The sequence below is a fragment of the Falco cherrug genome, chromosome 4 (genome assembly GCF_023634085.1).
Source record: "Falco cherrug isolate bFalChe1 chromosome 4, bFalChe1.pri, whole genome shotgun sequence".
Lineage (NCBI taxonomy): Eukaryota > Metazoa > Chordata > Aves > Falconiformes > Falconidae > Falco > Falco cherrug.
In genome coordinates this window covers 51,834,068-51,854,119 of record NC_073700.1, presented here as the reverse complement: position 1 = coordinate 51,854,119, position 20,052 = coordinate 51,834,068, and the positions used below count along the sequence as shown (strand labels likewise).

Genomic DNA, 20,052 nt, shown 5'->3' with positions numbered 1-20,052 from the left:
GATAAAGCCAGCGGCCCTGGCGTGGTGTGGGGGGGTTGGTGAGGATCCCCAGCACAGAGGAACACCAGAGCTCTCCAGCCATTAGGCTGCTCTCCCCCCTTCAGCCTGGCTCCTTCCTCCTGTCAGAAAATGGGGTCAGGGCAGGGGCCGCCCGGGGGGTGCTGCAGGGGGGATTCCAGGGGCAAAATGAAGACGGAACTCGGGAACTCCTCACACCTGGGGGCGGACAACAAAAATAAAATAAGGAGAGAAACAAAAATAGTAAAAAAGGTGCGGAAAAATGGCCCCCCGGGGAGGCCGGGACACGTCCGCACGCACCGCCCGGCCTCCCTCCGCGGGGCAGGCGGCACCGCGCAGCCCCGCCGGGCCGGCCCGGGCCCGGGCCCACCACACCCGGGCAGGGTACCGCCGGCCCCCACCGCCCCCGGGCCCGGCCGCCAGTAGCGCCCGCCGCCCCGCTCCGCTCCCCCCCCCGCCCCCCCCCCCCGCCAGCGCTGCCCGGCCTCCGCCAGCCGGCGCCCGGCCGCGGCGCTCACGCGAGGCCGGGGATGCGCGGCCTACCCCGCCCGCCCGCCCGCCCGCCGCGTCCCGGGCCGGCAGGCAGGGAAGGGGCAGCGGCGGCGGGGCCGCGGCCCGGCCCCGGCCCGTCTACGCTACCCCCTCCCCGGCCCCGGCGGCTCCCCGCGGGGCCGCCGACGCGGCGCGGCTCGGCCGGGCCCCGCAGGCCCTAGGCCGCGGCGGGGGGAGCGCTCGGGGCGGCCCCTGCGCGGCCCGCGCTTACTCCGGGGTGGGGTGCTCCGGGTCGTAGAAGTCCCCCATGGTCGGGCGGGCGCTGTCGGGGGCCGGCGCGGCCCCTCGGGCGGGCCGGGCCGCGGGGGAGGCCCCTCTCCGCCCTCCGAGCCCGGCGGGGGCTCGGCTCCGCCGCCGCCGCCTCACATCCTCCGGCGGGCCCCGCGCTGCAGCGGCCGCCGGCGGGGCCCCGCCATCCGCGCCGTGCCCTGCCCTGCCCTGCCCGCCGCCCGCCGCCCGCCGCCGAGTCCGCCCCGGCCGCACGGCTCCTCCCCGCCGCGCCGCCGCGCCGCCGCTCCCAGCCCGCCGCCGCTCCGCTCCGCTCCGCTCCCCCCGACCGGCGCCGGCCGCGGGAGCCCCCCGCGATCGGGCCGGGGGGGATCGGCCGCGGGATCGCCGGCGGGGCCCACACCGCGCACCGGGATTAGCCCGCGGGGTCGCCGGGATCACCCCCGGGATCGGCCCACAGGGCCGCCGGAGTCTGTCTCCTCGGGATCACCCCCAGGGTCAGCTCATGAGACTGCTGGGATCTCCTCGGGATCACCCCTGGGATCAGCCTACAAGGCCACTGGGATCTCCTCGGGATCAGCTCCTGGATCAACCACAGGGTGCCAAGATCTCCTTGGAATCCCCCCCAGGATCAGCTCATGAGACTTCTGCGATCTCTTCAGGATCACCCCCGGGATCAGCCCACAGGGCCACTGGGATCTCCTCGGAATCACCCCTGGGATCACTGGGACCACACCAAGATCTCACCAGGTTCACCAGGATCAAGCAAGGGATCACCAGGTTCCCGCTCAGGACACCAGCACCCTGGGATTCTGGTATCACCAACAACCCGAGGATTTCCCATACCCTGGGGCACCAGCACCTCAGGATCACCTGAAACCCAGAACATAAGCACCCTGGGATCACCCAACATCACCCCCGGGATGATCCCCAGGATCACCCAAACCTCTGGGATCACCCGTGGGATCACCCACAGCCCTAGACACTGGCACCACAGGACACCAACACCTGTGGGATTCCTGGTACCCCAGGATCACTAGCACCCCAGGATCACTCCCAGGTCAGTGGCACCTCAGGACAGCCCTGGGATCTGCCCCCGGATCCCACCTGGCACAGCCCTGCTGTCCCGTGCCCACCCTGCTCCCCTGCTCCAAGGGTCTCTGCACCCCAGGGCGGTGCCTGTCCCCAGGCCGTGCCAGCGCCCAGCCGCGTTTGGGAGAGAAACACCAAAAAATCACTCAAAACTGCCCTGGTCCCTTCACCGACTGTTTTATTTCACCGGCTTCCCAGCCGAGGGTGAGCCCCACCGGTGAGGCACGGATGGAGCACCCCGGACACACACCCGCTCCCACAGGAGCCTCAAAACCACACTTGCAGCATCCAAGGTTGAGTTTTCTTGCCTATTTTTGCCAGGTCTGGGACCACGGCGCAGGCAGCAGGGCCACAGGGACCACCGCGACCCACTGCTGAGCAGCACCCATGTGGAAGTACAGGGGAAGGCTTAGCTCAGTTCCTGTGGAAGTGTTTCCTTGGGAAATTCAGCCTGGGTTGAACTTCAGCAGCTTTTTAAGCCTTTGGGAATTGATAATCACAAAGAAAAGGTGGTTTCTAGGCTGTTGCCCACAGCACTTCTGGGCAGCAGGTGCCGTTACAGTAACAGAAGTGAGCTGCAACAAATTAAATCAAACTGAACAGCTTGGACTAATTAATTTTCCCAGCATTCCACGTAAATGGGGATGGCGTGTGGAAAACCTCCAACCTGGGATGCTTGAATTCAGGGATGCTACTGCCATGGCTAGTGCCAGTTTTGGCAGTGGGGGCTGTTTGTCCCCCATCCCCTCCCTCAGCGGGGCCCAGCCAGCATTACCCCGTAAAGCTCCAACTAAGTGCCCGCAGGTTTTCCAGTAACTCCAGTGACATGCCAGCAGGTTTTCCAGCAATCCTAGTGATTTGCCAGGCATCGGCCAGGGTGTTCCTGGCAGCCGCAGAGCACAGGTGCTACATTTTGGGGCTTTCAGTATTATTCTTACAGCTCCCCAAATAATTTCGAAGCTCTCGGGGCTCCACAACCTCCCAGAGGGATAAAGAAGCGATTCCTGCCTGCAGCAGCTCCAAACACAGACTGGACCCTGCGCGTTCGCTGCTCCAGCGAGTGGCACCCGCTGGCTGCAGTGGCAGAGGGCAAGCACCGAGAGCTGCCCCAAACGTGTAGTAGATATAAAAATTGTGGCTGACACTTTTATTCCTTGCAGAGAGAAAAAACAGGAACTCCGAGGAGGACCTGGACCCCAGAGCCCCTTTAAGCCAAGCCTGCAGCTTGACCAGCACATATATACATACATATATACGGGCCCACATCCACACATCGCTCCTCAGAGCCACAGCTGTAGTACAGGCACTGAGAGGAGCGGCAGGCGAGCCAACGCTGATGGTGCGTGAGGCCTGAGGAAGTGCTGCCTGCCATCACCAGAGCTGCCCGAGAGGGTGCGTGCTGCTGTCATTATCCAGGTGGGTATTAAATTAATTTTTGTTGTTTCATTACCTTCTCCAGGTGGATCCAGACATCGTGGCACCCAGGCATCACAGCACCCAGTGACACAGCCAGCTCATGCGTGCGACTCGCCCTGCGCCCTGGGCAAGCTGGGTGTTGAGGGAGCCCTGTGAGATCTCACATCTCTCGACATTTCAGGTAAATCACGGGAAAAGCCCCAGTGCTGCCCTGGCAGGACTGGTGTGGCCGTGAACCATCTGCAGCAGGAGGAGATGGGACCCTCTTGGCCCGATGGTTGCTATGCAGCCTTCCGTGGCATGTGCCAAGCTGGAGTCTGCCCCACACCTCCCTGGTACTAGAGGAAGAGGAGGAGGACTTCCAGCAGGCCTTCAGCATGCTCTGCTCGGGGGGTGAAGGTAACAACAGCCTGGTGAAGCAGCACGGTATCCTCGGGAGCTTTCCAGGTGCTGGGCCCACAGTCTCACCCTGGATTTGAATCACCTTCCTGGAAAGCAGTGGGCAAACGCTGCCCTATTCCTGCTGCGCTGGGGTGGGGAGGCTGCCATAAATCAACGCTGCCTCATCTAACGCCAGACAGGTGGTAAACACTTCTCTGTTGTGTGCACCCCTGCAGCCCCTTCCTCTGTCCAGGAGGGCAAACGCCCCAGGGCTGCTTCCATCCAAGGGAGGACTTGCTCTCACCCAGACTTGGCTTCTCAGGATCCACCCTGAGAGCATCAAACTAGCAAAGACATGACTTGACACTCTGTCAGTAGCAAGCCCAGGAGGCTCTTGCCTCTGGCACTGGGGAGGAGGGACGAAGAAGCAGCCTGGGTTGTCCACAGCACACCTCTCTGTCGTGACACTGCATTTTCCAGAGACACTCAGAAAAACAAGCATTGCCATTTGAACTCCCTGGCTTGCTTCCTGTCTAAACAGAGGGTCTGATTACCAATAACTGTCAGTGTAGCTGCACAAAAGTTGGGTGCGTTTTGGTTTTTTTCCTACTGTTTATTTTGAGAAATCTGTTGTGGACATGAATGCGAGGCACTTTCCAAGGTTGGTTATTGAATGCTGGGTTCCAGGCTGAGCCCAAATCTGCTATGTGACGTGCAGAAATGACAGGGGTTTATTCTTCCCAGCAGCTGTGATGAGCCCGGGTTTCTTGCGCATTTGCTCGAGGGATGACATGGCTCTGGTGTATGTGTGCTGGCAATGGAAAAACGAAAAGGATAGTTAATGAGAGCTCAGTTTTCAGAGCAGAATTCTTACCTGTAAAGCTTTTTTCCCCAAAAAAAACTCCAACACATTCCCAAGTGGTGCTGGAAAAAGCTGCCCAAATAACCCCCGTCATGCCAGCATTGTTCCACCAGTGGCAGATCCCAGCAGGCTCAAAGAAAGCCACAAGAAACCCTGGGAATTTCTCCTCCTGAGCACCAAAGAGCTGTTTTTGAGGCATTTTCCTTGAAAATCCTTACTGATAGAGCTGTGCAGCCCTGTTACTCTCATAAACACCCAATCTTGTTGAAGTCCTGCTAAGCTCAGGGCCTTGGTGGTATCTTAGGGATATTAGTGATAGTGATAAGTGGTGAGATTGTTTTTTAGCAAAAGTTCAGCACAGGATGGGACCTTTACACCATCCAAAGACAAAGAACATTTTGTAGAGCTTAACTGCGCTATGGAACCAAACCAGCATCTTTCAAAAGGGTACAGCCAGAACGGCATCTGTTCCAGAACAGTCCTACACCCCACCTGGCAGCGAGGCGCAGGATGGCTCTCCCAACGCCCATCGGCAGGGGCGTGTGGAACTGGGCCCAGCTGACATTACCTTTTGATCCATCCTCATTTTTGCCTTGTAGAATGAGACTGAAGCTGGGCAGTCTGGTAGCGTTCTCTCCTGCATGCGCTCGAACCTCTCCTGCTCATCTTCCTCCTGCCGGCAGAAAGACAGACCCCACTCCATGTGAAAAACACACACCTGGAGATACAGAGGACAACCAATCCCATTTGCCACACTGAACACTGATTCAACAATCTCTCCGAAGCCTTGGAAGTGAAAGGTACCTCCTTCCCACACCTTAGGTGAGCAGATGTGGGCAGGACCTCGGGCAAAACCCATCTGCAAGTGTACAGCCCCAAAGGAACTTCCCTCAGCTGTCTCCTCACAGCCCTGCTTCTGCCTGTAACTACCCACAGGACAGCCTCCCTTCCGCTGCAAGACAATCTCACAGTGCAAAGGAAGTCTGAGCTTCAGCACAGCCCCCTCTGAGCCCAGCTAGCTGATGCTCATGCCCACGTTTCTCCAGGGAACCGTCTGGAAGGTGTTGAGCACACTGAAGAGGAACGTGGGTTGAACAAAGTACAATTTTTTAAGATACCAGCTTGTATATAATGCTTTCATGCCAGATGTGAGGATAGCTCTAGCAGATTTTTAGGTCACCTTCTGTGGTGGTTCGTGAGTAGCCTGGTGAAGGTGACAGTGAAAATCTGGTGTGATAAAAGGCATGCGGCCAAATCGATCAAGCCAAGAATAAAAGATGTACACCCTGGAGATACGGGTTAGAACGGGAAATGAACAGCCAGTCTGGAAAAGGTAAAATGGTTGTAAGTCAGAAACAAACCTCCAGAGGAAAATGAGACGGTTTCCTCCCAGACCGGTATGGGCCTCAGCACAGCCAGTGACACTGACTGGGAAGCTGCAGTGAACTGCCCAGTGAAAGGAACAGGAGGAGAAACCAGCATTGAGCCACATTACCAGGACACTTTATCCTCTGCCAGAAGATTTCTGCCTGTAACATCAACAACTTGACACAGCTGCAAAGCATTGCTAAAAGGCATGCGTCATCCATCCTTGGGGTTATAATTGATATGATGACAAGAAATCCAGGGCTGAAAACCATTAAGGGAGTTTCTATGAATACATTGAGTAACTTAGGTTAGTAAAAGTGAATAGTGATGGATTTCCTCTTTTCCCCAAAGAGGGACATCCTGCACCTGTGCAGCCAGTCAGGGTTTTCCTGTTGACCTCATTACTCTTTATCCAAAGGGGTTTGGGTTGGGTTTGAGGGTTGGTTTGGGGTTTTTTTTAACTCTTTCCTATGCAGGTCTACATATTTTCCTATGCAGTATCCAAAATCTCCCACAGTCTGGTAGATCACAACATTTTGTTTAAAAGTAAACTCACTACATTTTTTTTTCTCACATCATGTTTGTTACTCATACCCTCAAGGGAACTAACTCAGTAGGGTGGGAATAGGCTGTCTCTGATCAGCTTTAAAGCTCTTTGCATGCCTTTCTAGAAGGAAGCAAAGAAAATGCTTCACTGAGATTACCACCAGTCAAAATAATCAGACACCTGAAGACAAGAGTTCTTTTCCTTCCAACAAGCCAAACCCATCATGTCCCCCACTACACGTTGGTTAGAAATGTGGCTGTGCATTTAGGAAAGGGGTCACACAGCTCACACCTTGCTTATTCTCTTTCCCAAACACCTGTGGGTGCTCCCCACTCCTGAGGGGGATGGGCTCCTGGGGGAGATGGACCTAGGGCCTGACCCCAGCAGCTGTTCGCCGTGATCTGCAGAGGCTACACAGCAATAAAGGAGATGCATTATACCTACAAAGAACCGATCCCCCTGGCAGCCTCCTTGCTGTGCATCACTTTGTCATGTCAGACTGAGTGGAAGCACTGCCACCACGTTCCTGTCAAAGAGCATGAAGGTTTCAAGTCTGACATTTAACAATGAAGGACAAAACCTGGAATGACTTCAGAGGAATAATGCCAACAAGTCTGGTAAATGAGAAGCTTAAGAGAAATGTGCTTTGTCAAGAATGACAAAAGACCCTGGGTACCCTAAAGCGGTGGGTTTTAAACAGAGGGCTGGCTAAGTACCAGTTGCCACAACACGAAACACAATAGTTTAGCTGTAAACATCACAGATCATACAGACTGGAAACAAGGCTCCCAACTACCCCTTGCACCTCTGGGCAGTTTGCCCGATTACTGATAGTCAGCAGATGACTGGGTACTTCAATCACTCTGTCCTATTTTAGCCTCTTAAGGGTAAAGCTAATGTGAAGCCACGATATATCTCCAGATAGCTGCCCTCTTCATCATCACAGATAGCACTCCAATGCCAGCCACTCTGCTCAGAGAAAGGGGCAGAGCTGCCATGCCCTCCTCTCCCACGCACTTAGTTGTGCCCTCATTACCATGCCACACGTGGCTCTCAAGGAGAATAAGCAGAGCTGCCAGGACAACTCACCAGGCACATGACTCTGTTTATGGGAATCATTCCAGGTCTGATGTTGCCACCTGGCTTCAGAGCTTCCTGCACATCCTTGGGAATAAGGAAGGACTCGTTGTACCAGATCTCGAACTCTGCAAAGCAAAGCAGAGGGCAATAAACAGAGCTGTAACGACCAAAGAGACGAGGATGGCTTGGTTCTGCCTCCCTGCCCGTGGATCAGACGGGACCTCAGAGCTCTTAAACTCTCAGATGGGACCTCAGAACTCCAAGCTCTTGAATTTGAAACTATTAGAAAAGGTGGTTAAAAAGGACAGGGCACTGTTAGCTGGCACTTAGGGCTACAAAGATGATGAGGGGACGGGAGCCTCCCCCGCAGGAGGGAAGGCCGAGAGGGCTGGAGAGGAGCAGACTGTTCAGCCTGGAGAGGAGCAGGCTCGGGGGCCCTTATCGATGCCCACAGGCGCCTCCAGGGCGGTGGCAGGAGGACAGGGCCAGGCTCCTGCCAGGGGTGCCCAGCGGCAGGACAAGGGGCAGCGGGCACAGGCTGCACCACAGGCAGCTCCTGCGGAACCTGGGGACAAACTTCTTTCCCCGGAGGGTGCCGGGCGCTGGCACAGGCTGCCCGGAGAGGCTGTGGGGTCTCCTTCTCTGGAGCCATCCCAACCCGCCGGGACGTGGCTCTGTGCAGCCTGCCCTGGGAGAGCTGCTTCAGCAGGGGGGTGGGCTGGGGGGGCTCCAGGGGGCCCTTCCAGCCCCGGCCAGGCGGTGATCGGCTGTGCTGAGGCAAGTTTGCTGCCTCCGTCGTGGCAGGGAGGTAGTGGCTGGCCCTGGGGGACAGAGTCCTGGGCTTGTGCAGTCCGAGGGGCAGTGGCCACGAGATGGCACTGCTCCTGCGCCCCGGAGACAGCGAGCCGTCCCTCGTGCAGCTAGCCATTCTGAGGGGTCAGCATATTCGGGGGTAAGATTTCAAATGCTAAAGAAGCACAGCCGCTTTCCGTCCCATAATAGCCAGTGATAACACACAGCAGGTGCTGCGACGCAGCAGGAATTATGTCCTTATTAATACTAGGCAATTCCCAGACACCCACTGCAAAGTGGCTGTGCTCTGGCACGTTTCAGCACGGAGTGGGAGCACCAGCAGCCGCCGAGGAAGGCTGTGCTGCCCAGCACGGAGCACAGGAGCGGAGCTGCTTTCTGTCGTGGGAGTCATGAAGGATAAACAAGGTTAAAGGCAGAGCCATCATGTGGACATGATGCAACACCCCTGACTTTTTACCCCAGTTTTGGCTCCAGGATAGCCTCTTCACTCCGGTGTGACCCAGATACTGAATGAGTCCATGCCTGTATGTTTAAACCAACAGCAAGCACCTGGAGCACCCAAAAAATGCCAAATCCGGACCCAATGGGAATCAGTGGCAAAGTTTCTGCATAATTATGATTTGGTCCTGACTATCTCCTGGAACACGCCATGCATTTCTTTCAGCGTGGGATGCACTGATGGATACAAGCTGTGCTCTGGCAAGTTTGTAGAAAATAAAGTGTTGCCATGTGCACAGCATCCAAATGTTTGGGGCTCTGGCATTTGTACACCTACTCTCTTCCATCAGACGAGACAAATCTGGGGACACAGCAGGACCACACTCCCATTACTACAGATTCAAACTGAGCAGGCTGCAGCGGAGCACACCACAGATTTGCTGGGTTCACCCTCAGCAGAGGGGTGTGACTCATCACCATGAGGGTGGTGCTCACCAAGAACATGCTAAAATGATTGAGCTTCCTGTCAAGGCACTTGTGCTGCAATGCTGCAACCTGCATCTCACAGGGGTACAGAGGAGACATTTGTAGAGCCAAAGCCCTGGCCCAGTGCAATTCCTTAGTCACCATCTCTATTATATGAGAACAAGGGTGAGAACGAGGGCCGTCAGCAAGAGCACTGTCAACCCACAACATTGCATCTAGTGGTGTGACCAAGGAGCAGTATGTCATCATCTGTGAGAGAGGGTCTGCAGCAATGCAGTGTTATGTCAAAAAGGAAAAAAAACAACCCACAAACATAATCTTCAATAAAAAACAAGTCTGGAAGGCAGCAAGAAAAATGACAACAGAGGATGACGGACTTGGCTTCTATGCAACATGTCTGAAATGCTTCAGTACTGATGAGAGTTGGGGCTGTTCAGTCTGGAGAAGGGAAGGTTCCAGGGAGACCTTATTGTGGCCTTTCAGTACTTAAAGAGGCTTATAAAAAAAGATGAGGACAGACATTTTGCAAGGGCCTGCAGCGCCAGGACAAGGGGGAACGGCTTTGTGCTGAGAGGGCAGATGGAGATCAGAGCTGAGGGAGAAATCCTTCCCTGTGAGGGCGGCGAGGCGCCGGCACGGGCTGCCCAGAGCAGCTGTGGGTGCCCCAGCCCTGGCAGTGCCCAAGGCCAGGCTGGACGGGGCTGGGAGCCACCAGGGCTGGGGGAAGGGGGCCCTGCGCGTGGCAGGGGTGGGACTGGGGGCTCTTTAAGGGCCCTTCAACCCAAACTATTCTGGGATTCTGATTTATCTCAGCTAGACTGGAGACTGTTCAGAAACTGCCCTGGTGAGCCAATACCTGAGACAAGTTTGTTCCGGCACTGGTCCACCAGATGCTGGCAGTACTGGATTTCTGCCTTCAGGTCCTGCAGTTCAGCATAACCAGACCTATACTCTTCCTTCAGGTCTTTCAGTTTCATGATGAGTGAAAACTCCTTCTCATCAATTATGATCTGTCCTTTCTCGTCAACGTACTCTCCTGGAGGGTAAGAAAAGGGAATGAAGGTTTCTCATGAGGGTGGAGAGGGATGAAGAACAGTCATTATACTTCAAACCACACGGTAGTTACCCAGTTATACTGAGGTTAACCACACAATTGACATTTCCTTAGACATGCTTTCTTCAAATACAGCATTGGAGTGGTGTGGGGCAGAAATCACTGCTGAACTCCTGAACCCGCTCAGACATCAGTCATCTCCAAACTGGGACATGTGCAGATGAAAAGGAAGGACTGGGCTCCACAGAAGGACACCCACATGACAGCCTGCTAGAGGATATCACATAGGGCTTTTATGGCTCCTACTGAAAAACTCCCTGGCCAGCCACAGTAAAGGTCTTCGAGACAAAGGGCTGCTCAGCCCTTTGGGGACAGTTAGCCCGGTGCTACGTCCCTCTGGTAGACATCTCTTGTTCTTGGTTTCCCTCAAATCAATTTATTCCTGTTATTTTCAGCACCCACAATAAACCACCAGTTGGCAGATGTCATCATAAAGAGCAAAGGCCCAAAAGAAGCAATTAGCCCATGAAAAGACAGACCCTCACTTCAATATAGATTCGAGCTGATTTGCTCATTGTTTAGCCAAAAGAGCTTTGCATCTTGCAGGAGTATGGGCAAAGGCCCCTTGCAAAGTATGGTTGTAAAAGTCTTTCTGTAGGAAGAGAAATGGAAACCAGTAGAGTAGTGTTCACTCTGGCTCTGCCTCTCTGACCCTCGTTCACTACTCAGGGCCTGCTTGCTGGTGACCAGTCTCTTTCTCTCTCATTCCCTCTTATTTTCCACTAATTAATTGCCTGATGACAGTTAAGACTGTCATTTCACAGGACTGAGTTGTTTTGCTATCCTCTCTGCATGCAAGGAACACCACTGCTACTTCCTCACCAGCACATGCAGAGCACTCTAGACTGCTCTGCTATTAAAGCCATTTGTTTCAGATTTCTCTCCTTACCCAGAGTCATTTCTTCTCTGCTCCTCTGCAGAACGCAACAGCACTGACTCCTGGGAGCTCTGCTGCAGGGAGCACAAAACCTGACACACTTCCTAGTCTCATCCAGGTATATTGCACCTAACAAATATTTTGCTGCAGCAAAGGAAGAAGGCACTTACCCCAATTTTTCCTCTAGTATATTGCAGTTTGGGATTTTTACTTTCATAAACTAGACTCTAATCTACATGAAATCAAGCTGTAGGAGATGCTGTACATCACCACCACCATAAGGGCAAGCCTGCTACCCATGATTTCTGCACTGTACTGACCTGCATTTGTCAGCAGCACACTGCTTAATCCACCAAAGCGTGGGGTGAGGAATCAGCCTGATCACAGCTCACCTCACTAACTTAGAGCCTGACTCAAGGAGGATGAAGTGTGGAGGACTCAGGTGGAGGAATCAGGTGGCAAACCACAAGGCCAGCTGCAGAGCTAGGGCAGAAAGCCCAGCCTCCCCAGTGCCCAGGGCAGCAGCAAGGGTCTAGTGGTCTTGGTCTTGCCACCAGAACTGCTTTGAAACCAGTGGCTTTGTTCTTCTGTCAGATTCTCACTGGCCAGTCTCCACACAGCAACTTACCCTGCTGCCACCGCTCCTGCTTCTGAGCCTCCAGAGCCTTTTTGATGCCCTCCATCTCATGCTTGATGAAGTTGATCCTCTGCGCTACTGTACTGCTTCTCTTCTTCCTGGCAAGGAGGATGCTTTTGTTCTCTTTAAAGATCCGGTTGATCTCACTTCCGCACTCCTCCTTGAACTGCTCAAATGCCACTGGCTTGGGTGGAGGGGAGCTGCAACAGAATTCAAAGAAAACCCACACAGACATGGGGAGGTCAGTTTGTTCTTCCCTGCAGCATGACACAGTTCACAGGAGCAGCCATAGCTGAGGTTTGTGGATGGCATTTCAATGGGGCCTTTGATGATCTCACTGTTAGCTGCACCCTGGTACCATCTCTGTGCCAACCTTCATACCCACTTTCCCCCAGTACAACTCCCAGAAGAAAGAGTTATTTACACAGAAACCACATTCCTCAGGAAATGCCTCAGAATTGAGTCTTTCCTGGAAAGTGGACTTTAATGGTCTGAATTTTTAGCAAAATAATGAATACTGTTCCTCCCTATTGTCAAACAGAAATGCCCTTGCTCTTTCTTTGCTGGATTTCCAGCACAGACCAGTCTCCTCTGCCAACCAAACCCCACAGCTGCCCATGTTGGCTGGCTCTACAATGCTGCCACCCATGGCTTTTAAGTCTTGCCTATTTAGAAATACTGAATTCAAAGTGGCACGTGTCAATCCTGTCTTTTCTATGAAATGGCTTTGATGCAAACGTGCCCCCATGAACACCAGCTCTTACTCCATCACAAACCACACTGGGCAAAATAAGAGTCCCTCAGGAGAGTGTCACACTCCCATGGATGCTGCTGTGTGCTGTGTAAGGTTGTTCTTGGAGAGCAGGTTGGATCTGGTAGCAGAAGGCAGCTAGAAGCCTCCACATTCCTCACTCCAGACGGTCAAAGCAAAACTGACTTACTGCCTTTTCCTGATTGACCTCTTAAGGGCATTTTCAAACTCCTCAAAGGCTGCATGAGACTGCTTTCCATGCCAAACTGCTGGCAAAGCACTGTAAACAACAGCCACTGGGCAGACTGCCACAGCTGCAGCTTTGACAACCAGCTACCGAGATACTTTAAGCACTCTGGGTTGTGCCTTATGCAGCTGCAGCAGCAGCCTTCCCTGCCAGCCACGGGACTTTTAGAAGAATACTAAAATGCATGCAGAGGGAGTGGAGGAACACGATAACATGTTAAGGTGCTTCAGGAGTAAATTCTCCTGTGACAGCTTCACTGCGGTGCTCTCCCTGGGCGGCACGAACAAGCAAGGACTGGTCACCTACAGCACAGGCAATGGAGGTGCTCACAACACTGTGGAGCTGTGCTGCTTGTAGCTTGAGAGCTCTCAGCAAGAAAAGACAGCTGGTGATGGGAAAAGTGGTGTCCTGGTTGAGCTCCTGTGAGTTGAACAGCCTGATCCTGTTGAGCATATCCTCCTGAAAGAGAGTCCTTCACCTCAGTACCCTTAGCGTTTTTTACCCCCATCAACTCCATCCAGAATGGAATGCAATTCAGTGCTGCCCTCCCATGCTAAATTCTTGTCATGGTACAAGCAGATGACTGGCATGTTGCTGCATTTCTGGCCATTCTCCACTCCTCTGTCTTGATGTGGCACCTCCTGCCATCATCTCTGCAGCTATTGACCTATTTTCATGTCTGTGTGGGGTTTTGTGGCTGGACATGAGGTCTCTCTGCACTTTTACTACTAACCAAAGGGTAAAGAGTGCTGCAATTTTCAGAGACTTCACAATTAATACAGCAACTTCCCAGAGCAGAGCTCAGATCAGATGGAGATGACTGCCACCAACATGCTGCAGTAAACAGGGTGTCCATACAACCACTGCTGTCCTACAACATGTTTCTGCATCCAAGAAATGAAGATTTCTGAATCTCTCCTCTTTGATTTGAAGCAGGTAGTTGTATTAGGGGAACACAGTGCAATCACTCTGGTGTAAACAACCTCTGGCAAAGGGGATATACTCCCTTACAGGGAAAGCTTACCTGGGCTGCTGGGAATCCTCCATGGGAGGTGGCTTTGAGAGCTCTGCATCAACATTTGCTGTATCCTGGTTCCTTGCTCCCTCTTTCACATCCAGGTCCTCGGCAGAAATTACTACCTGGCTTTTTGATGGTAAATAAATATCCTGATCTCTCCCAGAAAGACAGCTCCCGGCTCCTTCCTTCCTGACAGGGGGGAAAACATGAACCAGATCAATTAATTTCTTCATAATAGTAAACTGGAACCAAAACATGTTGCAGGTGCTAGCGTTGCTGATTCAAATACCAGCAGTCTGACATAGCTTCTACCATTTGCAGTGAAATATCTACTGACAAGGAATAAGATCAGCCTCGTTCTCACAAATCCTTGCTTTCTAGAGTAAAGGGGCTGCCTTGTGTAGCAAATACTGTAGAAAACAGCGCAGGCTGAACTAGCTTTCTTGAGAAGGGTCACAAGGACAACAGTCTCACCCTGTCTGGGTTGAGGCACACCTGCAGACAGGATAACCCTCTTTACCTTCAGAAGAACCTACAGACCGAATCCCCTAGGATTTGATCTAACCTCACATCTAAATCAAGCCCAGCTCTCTGTTCTTCTCCCTCAGCTCACCTCCCCAAACAACACCAGCCTCATCTGCAGGGGACAGCGTGACTTCAAAGAGATACAGAAAAGCGCCTGCCAAATCTCCTTCCACCTCCTTAAAAAACAGAACTGCACAGAGGAGTCCACTGTGTCATGTGGATACCAAAGCCCTAGTGGTTCCTCTCCTCTCTGACACAAGGACTTTGGGGGAATGTCAGGGAGGAGCCAAGCAGATGCTTTCAGCCACAGAAGTAGTTGTAGAAACTGCCAATGCAGGGACCTTACTTGTATAAATTGGAAGGATCTTTCTCTGCTCAATACTGATTGCTGGTTCCCCCTTTCCTCTCAAAACCTCTTCTCCATATCTGCTCCTCTGTCCACTCTCCCTTCCTCCCTTTCCACTTAGCAGATCTCCTTCTACCAAACACTTTAAAGAAAAACCGCAGGTCTTCTGACACCACCAGAGGACCGTCCCCCTGCCTGCATGTTTAACTCTCCATCTCTTGTCACAGACTAACCCATTCTGTGCTGGCTACAAGCTCTTCAGCTCAAAGCCCATCCACCCTCTGCGTCCATAGCTCGCACCCTGTGCAGGCTCCATGGTCTTGGTTCATCCATAACAGACATACAGATGAACTGTTCACAGTAAATCTTCCCCATAATAGATGTCTACCCTACCACAGGCTGTGCCTGTTGGCCACTCATATTCCCCTAACATCTTCCGATGGTGTGGCTGGTGGCCATAAAGACACCACAAACCCTTACAGCACTATGCTGGACTGTCATCCTTCAGGAAACACAAAACTTCCACACACCCATTAAGTCAGCTTCTTCTCTCCTTTCCTCCATGGGCTGCCCATCACACCATGACCAGAACCAGTCACTGCAATGACACATTTTCAGAGAAAAGGGAGAGCTGTCTGGCTGCTTAACTCACTTGGGCTGCTCATTGCTTTTCCTGGATTTCTTCTTCCCACCATGTCTGGATGAAAAAGGAGAAATTCTAGTCCCAAAAGTCTGTCCATACTCTTCCTGCACCAAATGGCCATCCACATCAACCACACCTGCCTGAAAATAGGAACAAATAAAACATGGACCAGGAAGCATTAGATCTGTACCTGTCTACAGCACAAAAGCTACACAGCCCTTGCCCAGCAGCTATTCAATCCTGTTGTACAATCTAATCTGGAAGTCCACATGCACTACCAAGTATTTCAGGGGAACACACCTGTAAGAATGAATAAAATAGGGCCAAAATTATCCTCAAATTCATATGCCAAATGTTTCAGCCACACAGGGGGAGAACAACTTGGGTCTAGAGCCACAGGAATAAAATCACCCTCCCAAGTCTTTTATTTAGTGAAGATATGTCAGATAACTACATTTCTTATGCTATTTCTCATACTGCCTCAAATATGAAACAGAGGGGCCATTAAGCACTAAAATTCACCTAAATCAGGTTTCAGTTTGTTTTCCATTTCTTTAAAGAACCAGCCTGTTAGAGACTGTGTGCTTCTCTGTTATACAAATACTCTGCATTTTCCCATGTGCTTTTGTTTCAAAAAATTCAAAGTGTCTTCAGTTAAGCCACAGGACAAGTACACGACTCTGCATAACATAATGGTTATTTTATCCGCCTTACTGGGTAAAACCAAGGCAAGGAAATAACCACTTCAGAGAGAAAATATTTCACAGATGGAAACAAATAATGAAAAATAGATTATAAGTTAGAGTCCACATCTGGATTTATGGTTTACATGCGATACATTTACTTTGCTCCAGAAGTTATAAGGATTAAAAGAGGGATCTCAGCAGAGGCAGGTGATCTGACCTCACCTTCTACAACTGACTGACAGACAGGTCACCTTCTAGTTTCTATTTTTTTCTATTCCCATCTAATAAATTATTCCGTTCAGATAATGGACCTAATCCTCTGCTGATATGAACACCACTTTAACTGGTGCACCTCTGCTCTGGGCAAATCTTTTAACACTCATCCCCTTAACATTTCTGAGCTTCAGATTTCAATGAGGAAAAGTTGAGAACTTGAGGTAATTCATGTTTCAGCAGCAAAGGAGCTGATTCTAAGATGGATTCTGGGCCAGGCTCAAGCACCAGGCATTACCTTATGAGCAGCAGCAACAGCAGCAAAGTCATTTTTGTCTATCAGAACATACTTGCTTCGTAATCTGGCCTCCACATCATGCTCCTGTTGACTAGGGAAGAAAACGGCCCCTTAGCATTGTGCTCAAGGAGGACTATTGCATATGTCAAAACCTGTGATACTGGCAATATCAGATTTGCAAAGAAAACCATCTTTTACCTGTGATCTCATTCCCAAAACACCCCACCTTCCTCCTTATATCCTTCCCCATAACCATTGTAACTTTAATCACTCTGCTCTTCCTTTCTTTTTTTACAACATCCCTTTAGGTCTCTTGGATATGGAAGCTTTTTGATAACCACTTTAATACTTAGCATAACCTTTTAATGGTTTGGATCAAATAATATTACCTCTGTTCAGTTCCATCACCTTACTTTAACCTAGTGATTTTCAAACTGAGTGATTTTTTCACTGAAAGGGAACGAGTAAAGCATTGTCAGTAGGCTTAAATCCACTATGCAAGATCAAAAATTGTTTGAGAATCTGCAAGTTAAAAAAGACTAAAGCCCACTGTTGCAGAAAAATAAAAGGAATCCCAAGCTAAAAAAATAATAATCAGGCAAAATTTTACTGTGAAACCCATTTGGTCTTGGATCCCAGTAAAGCATGACTGCCCAGTCTGATGATGTACCACAGACACTTGTGTTCACTCAAGTTTCTCAAGGGCAGGCAGGTTTTCTAAAACAATACCCCAGCATCACTCCTGTGAGTAGCAACCTCTGCTGCCTAGCCAGACCAGTGGTTGGTGGGGCAGGGAGTGGGTAGGTTGCCCTAATACCCTTATTCTTCTTTGTTCTATTTCATGACATGGAATCTGCTTGTCCTCATTTTTAGGATTTTTTCCAGTCTGTCATTCATCTTCCTTCCTTCAGCCTAAAAAACAACTTTCATCATCCACGGCTGACATTTTTAAATAGCCACTTTCACGCTTTCTCCCATCCCACACCACACATCAGAGAGCACCTCCCTGGAAAGAACCACAGAGCCTTCTCATCATGCTCCTCCAAACTGCTTTATGACCTTCCTTTGCCATGATCTCTAACAAAAAATATCTGATTACTTTTAGATGCTGGTGTGGTGAGACCATATCATCTCATCCTACAGAGCTACAGAGTCTGATTTTTCTTTTGATCTGTCTGCAGACTGTCTTGTACTATGGAGATATGTACCATGACTAGGGATCCAGCACAGCTTATGCTCAGTAATGGTACACTTGCCAAGCAGACTTGTTAGGCAGTGAAGTTTACCATCAAGAGCCCTCACACATGACTTACGAGCACTGGAAGGTTGGAGGCAACAGTCATCTTATGCAAAGGCCAGCAGACTTTGTCCAGAATTGTGTTTTCCATTACAAGTTATTCCCTGTATTTCATAATGATTCTTCACCAATGTCATGGCAAGTGTGATATCACAGACAAAAGCTTGGTGGAATTTCTAAACCTTACTGTGAAATGCATCAGCCTTCGATAGCTTACCTTACAACCAGTTTGAACTGCTTAAATACCTCCTGGACTTGCCTGATGTTCACTATCTGAGGAAGAGATGTATACAGTGAAGGTACAGGTAAGCATTACTATGCTGTGGTCAGCTGTACTGATTCAAGTATTTCAGATTTTGGGGACTCTGCTTTCCACTTGCTGGGTATCCACACTCAACGAGAGTTACCTTTATGCTGCACTTGGCAGTCAGGCTGGAGGTGGATACATTGCTTACTCTGGGGAGATTTTTAACGAGAGAGGAATCTGATAGACTGTGGTAAATTCTGTGGAGCGCACAGCCATCAAGGTAATGAATTATTTGCAATAATTTTACAAGTTACATAGATGGCATCTACTGATCTTCTGGATTATGATGCTGCTTCTCTTTTCACTGTTGCCTGAGTACTGGGAACTGCCAGAGCACTGTCTTTAGTCCTCTTACCATGATAACAAATCAGCGCAGTCAAGCCATACTACTATCTCTGTTTTGGTAATGATGAGCAGAGGTAAGTAATGGGAAGTCTGTAGCTGAGCAGGAATCTGCACTCAGCTCTCCCAAGGTACAAAAGACTGGACCAAGCTACAAAATGCACTGTCTCTGTTCTCACCCCCCTCTCTAAAAGATTTTCCAGTGCCACAGAACACATCCTTCCCTGTGTGAAATGCCTCTACCTTCCTTGCTCCACACCCCCCTGCATCACATTTTGTGGGCCAGGTAAAACACATCTTCATGTAAGCTCTTATTCCACTACACTCCTGCCTGCTGGAGGGAGAAAAAAGGGACTCTGAGAGAAGATAACGATTACATAAAATGAGAGGGAGTGTCTCAAGTGTTTTGTTTAAACTAAAGGGTTATCTAACTGTTTGGAAAACAGTCTTGTGCTGCTTCTGCACTGTTACCACAGTGGCTTCTGTGCACAACCAAGTAACTCTGAGCATGCATTTCTCACTTCCATTTTCCTATATTTTGTTTTTACATTTGCCCCCACAGAAATATTTGTGTACACAGGATTTTTGCTGTTTCTTTTCACAATCATTTTGCAGTCAATCGGTAGTTTCAAGTTGAGAAACCTTGCTCTGATGAACCTGTCTCTAAGAGACTGGACATATTTTGGCAACACAATTTGCAAGTATTTAGTTTGACATTGGCAAGGCAAAATTTTGACATTAATTTCTTAATGGAGGGGGTTTTACATGGAAAACATAGCAAGAGTAGGAAAACCCAGTTGCCTAAAAAGCCCAGGTTCAGGAGAGGAATCCTCTCATGGTCTGCCATGGGGCTTCCTCCGTGCAGCTGCATGGTGGTGGGAAAAACAGGTTCCAGCCTGCCGTTAAATTTAAAGAAGTTCCAAATAAACCAATTTGAAGGGGTTTAGGACTGAGGAAAAGTCTCCTCAAGCTTCCAAAAAAGCAAAAATGGAATGAAAACAAGGAGACAGCCCTTAACATGCAAAAAATTTAAACTACAGTTCTGTAGTGCTTTGGGGATTAAAACCAGCCTCCTCAGAAGACATTTTCATTGCTTCTGTCTTGGAGTAAAATGGGATGGAATCAGTATTTAAGTCCTTCTCCACTAGAAAGCTACTTACATCAATTTCATCAGTGGCTCCTTTTAGGTATTTATGGACTTGAGACTTAATCTCTGCTATCTGGATGTCAGTCAGAGGGTCGTAACTCACCAAAGAATGATTCGCCTAAAAGGTGAACAACTCAGTATCAGTGAATTACAAAAAGCTAAGCAAGTACTAGCACGGTGAACACTTGACATTGCTCTACTGTGGCCAGGAAAACCTTATATTTAATTTCTGATTACAACTTCTCATCATCTGAGTTGACAGGACATGGGACTTGGGAGCATGCTGAAACCAATGCATACTCCATCATGTTTCAGTAAACAAC

At 50.5% G+C, this 20,052-nt stretch overlaps 2 protein-coding genes across 8 annotated transcripts in view; both read right to left on the bottom strand.

Moving 5' to 3' along the window:
* The window catches only part of SETD2 (SET domain containing 2, histone lysine methyltransferase), a 66,313-nt gene extending 65,399 nt beyond the window's left edge, over positions 1-914 (bottom strand). The window contains exon 1 of the mRNA XM_055710171.1: positions 782-914. Within this exon, the coding sequence (XP_055566146.1) occupies positions 782-819 (38 nt within the window). The 5' untranslated portion in view covers positions 820-914. The remainder of the gene's footprint in view (positions 1-781) is intronic.
* Positions 777-20,052, bottom strand: part of KIF9 (kinesin family member 9) — a 32,835-nt gene continuing 13,559 nt past the window's right edge. For 2 of the 7 annotated variants that reach the window (XM_055710172.1, XM_055710173.1), the window contains 10 exons: positions 19,743-19,847; positions 18,151-18,206; positions 16,637-16,727; positions 15,449-15,579; positions 13,932-14,114; positions 11,901-12,109; positions 10,138-10,317; positions 7,554-7,669; positions 5,118-5,222; positions 777-4,498 (listed from right to left, as the gene is read on the bottom strand). In XM_055710172.1, coding sequence (XP_055566147.1) covers positions 4,391-4,498; positions 5,118-5,222; positions 7,554-7,669; positions 10,138-10,317; positions 11,901-12,109; positions 13,932-14,114; positions 15,449-15,579; positions 16,637-16,727; positions 18,151-18,206; positions 19,743-19,847 — 1,284 coding nt within the window. In that variant the 3' untranslated portion in view covers positions 777-4,390. Of the gene's footprint in view, positions 4,499-5,117; positions 5,223-7,553; positions 7,670-10,137; positions 10,318-11,900; positions 12,110-13,931; positions 14,115-15,448; positions 15,580-16,636; positions 16,728-18,150; positions 18,207-19,742; positions 19,848-20,052 lie in introns of those variants that run through there. The other 5 variants (XM_055710174.1, XM_055710176.1, XR_008732238.1 and 2 more) reach the window with 4 other exon arrangements.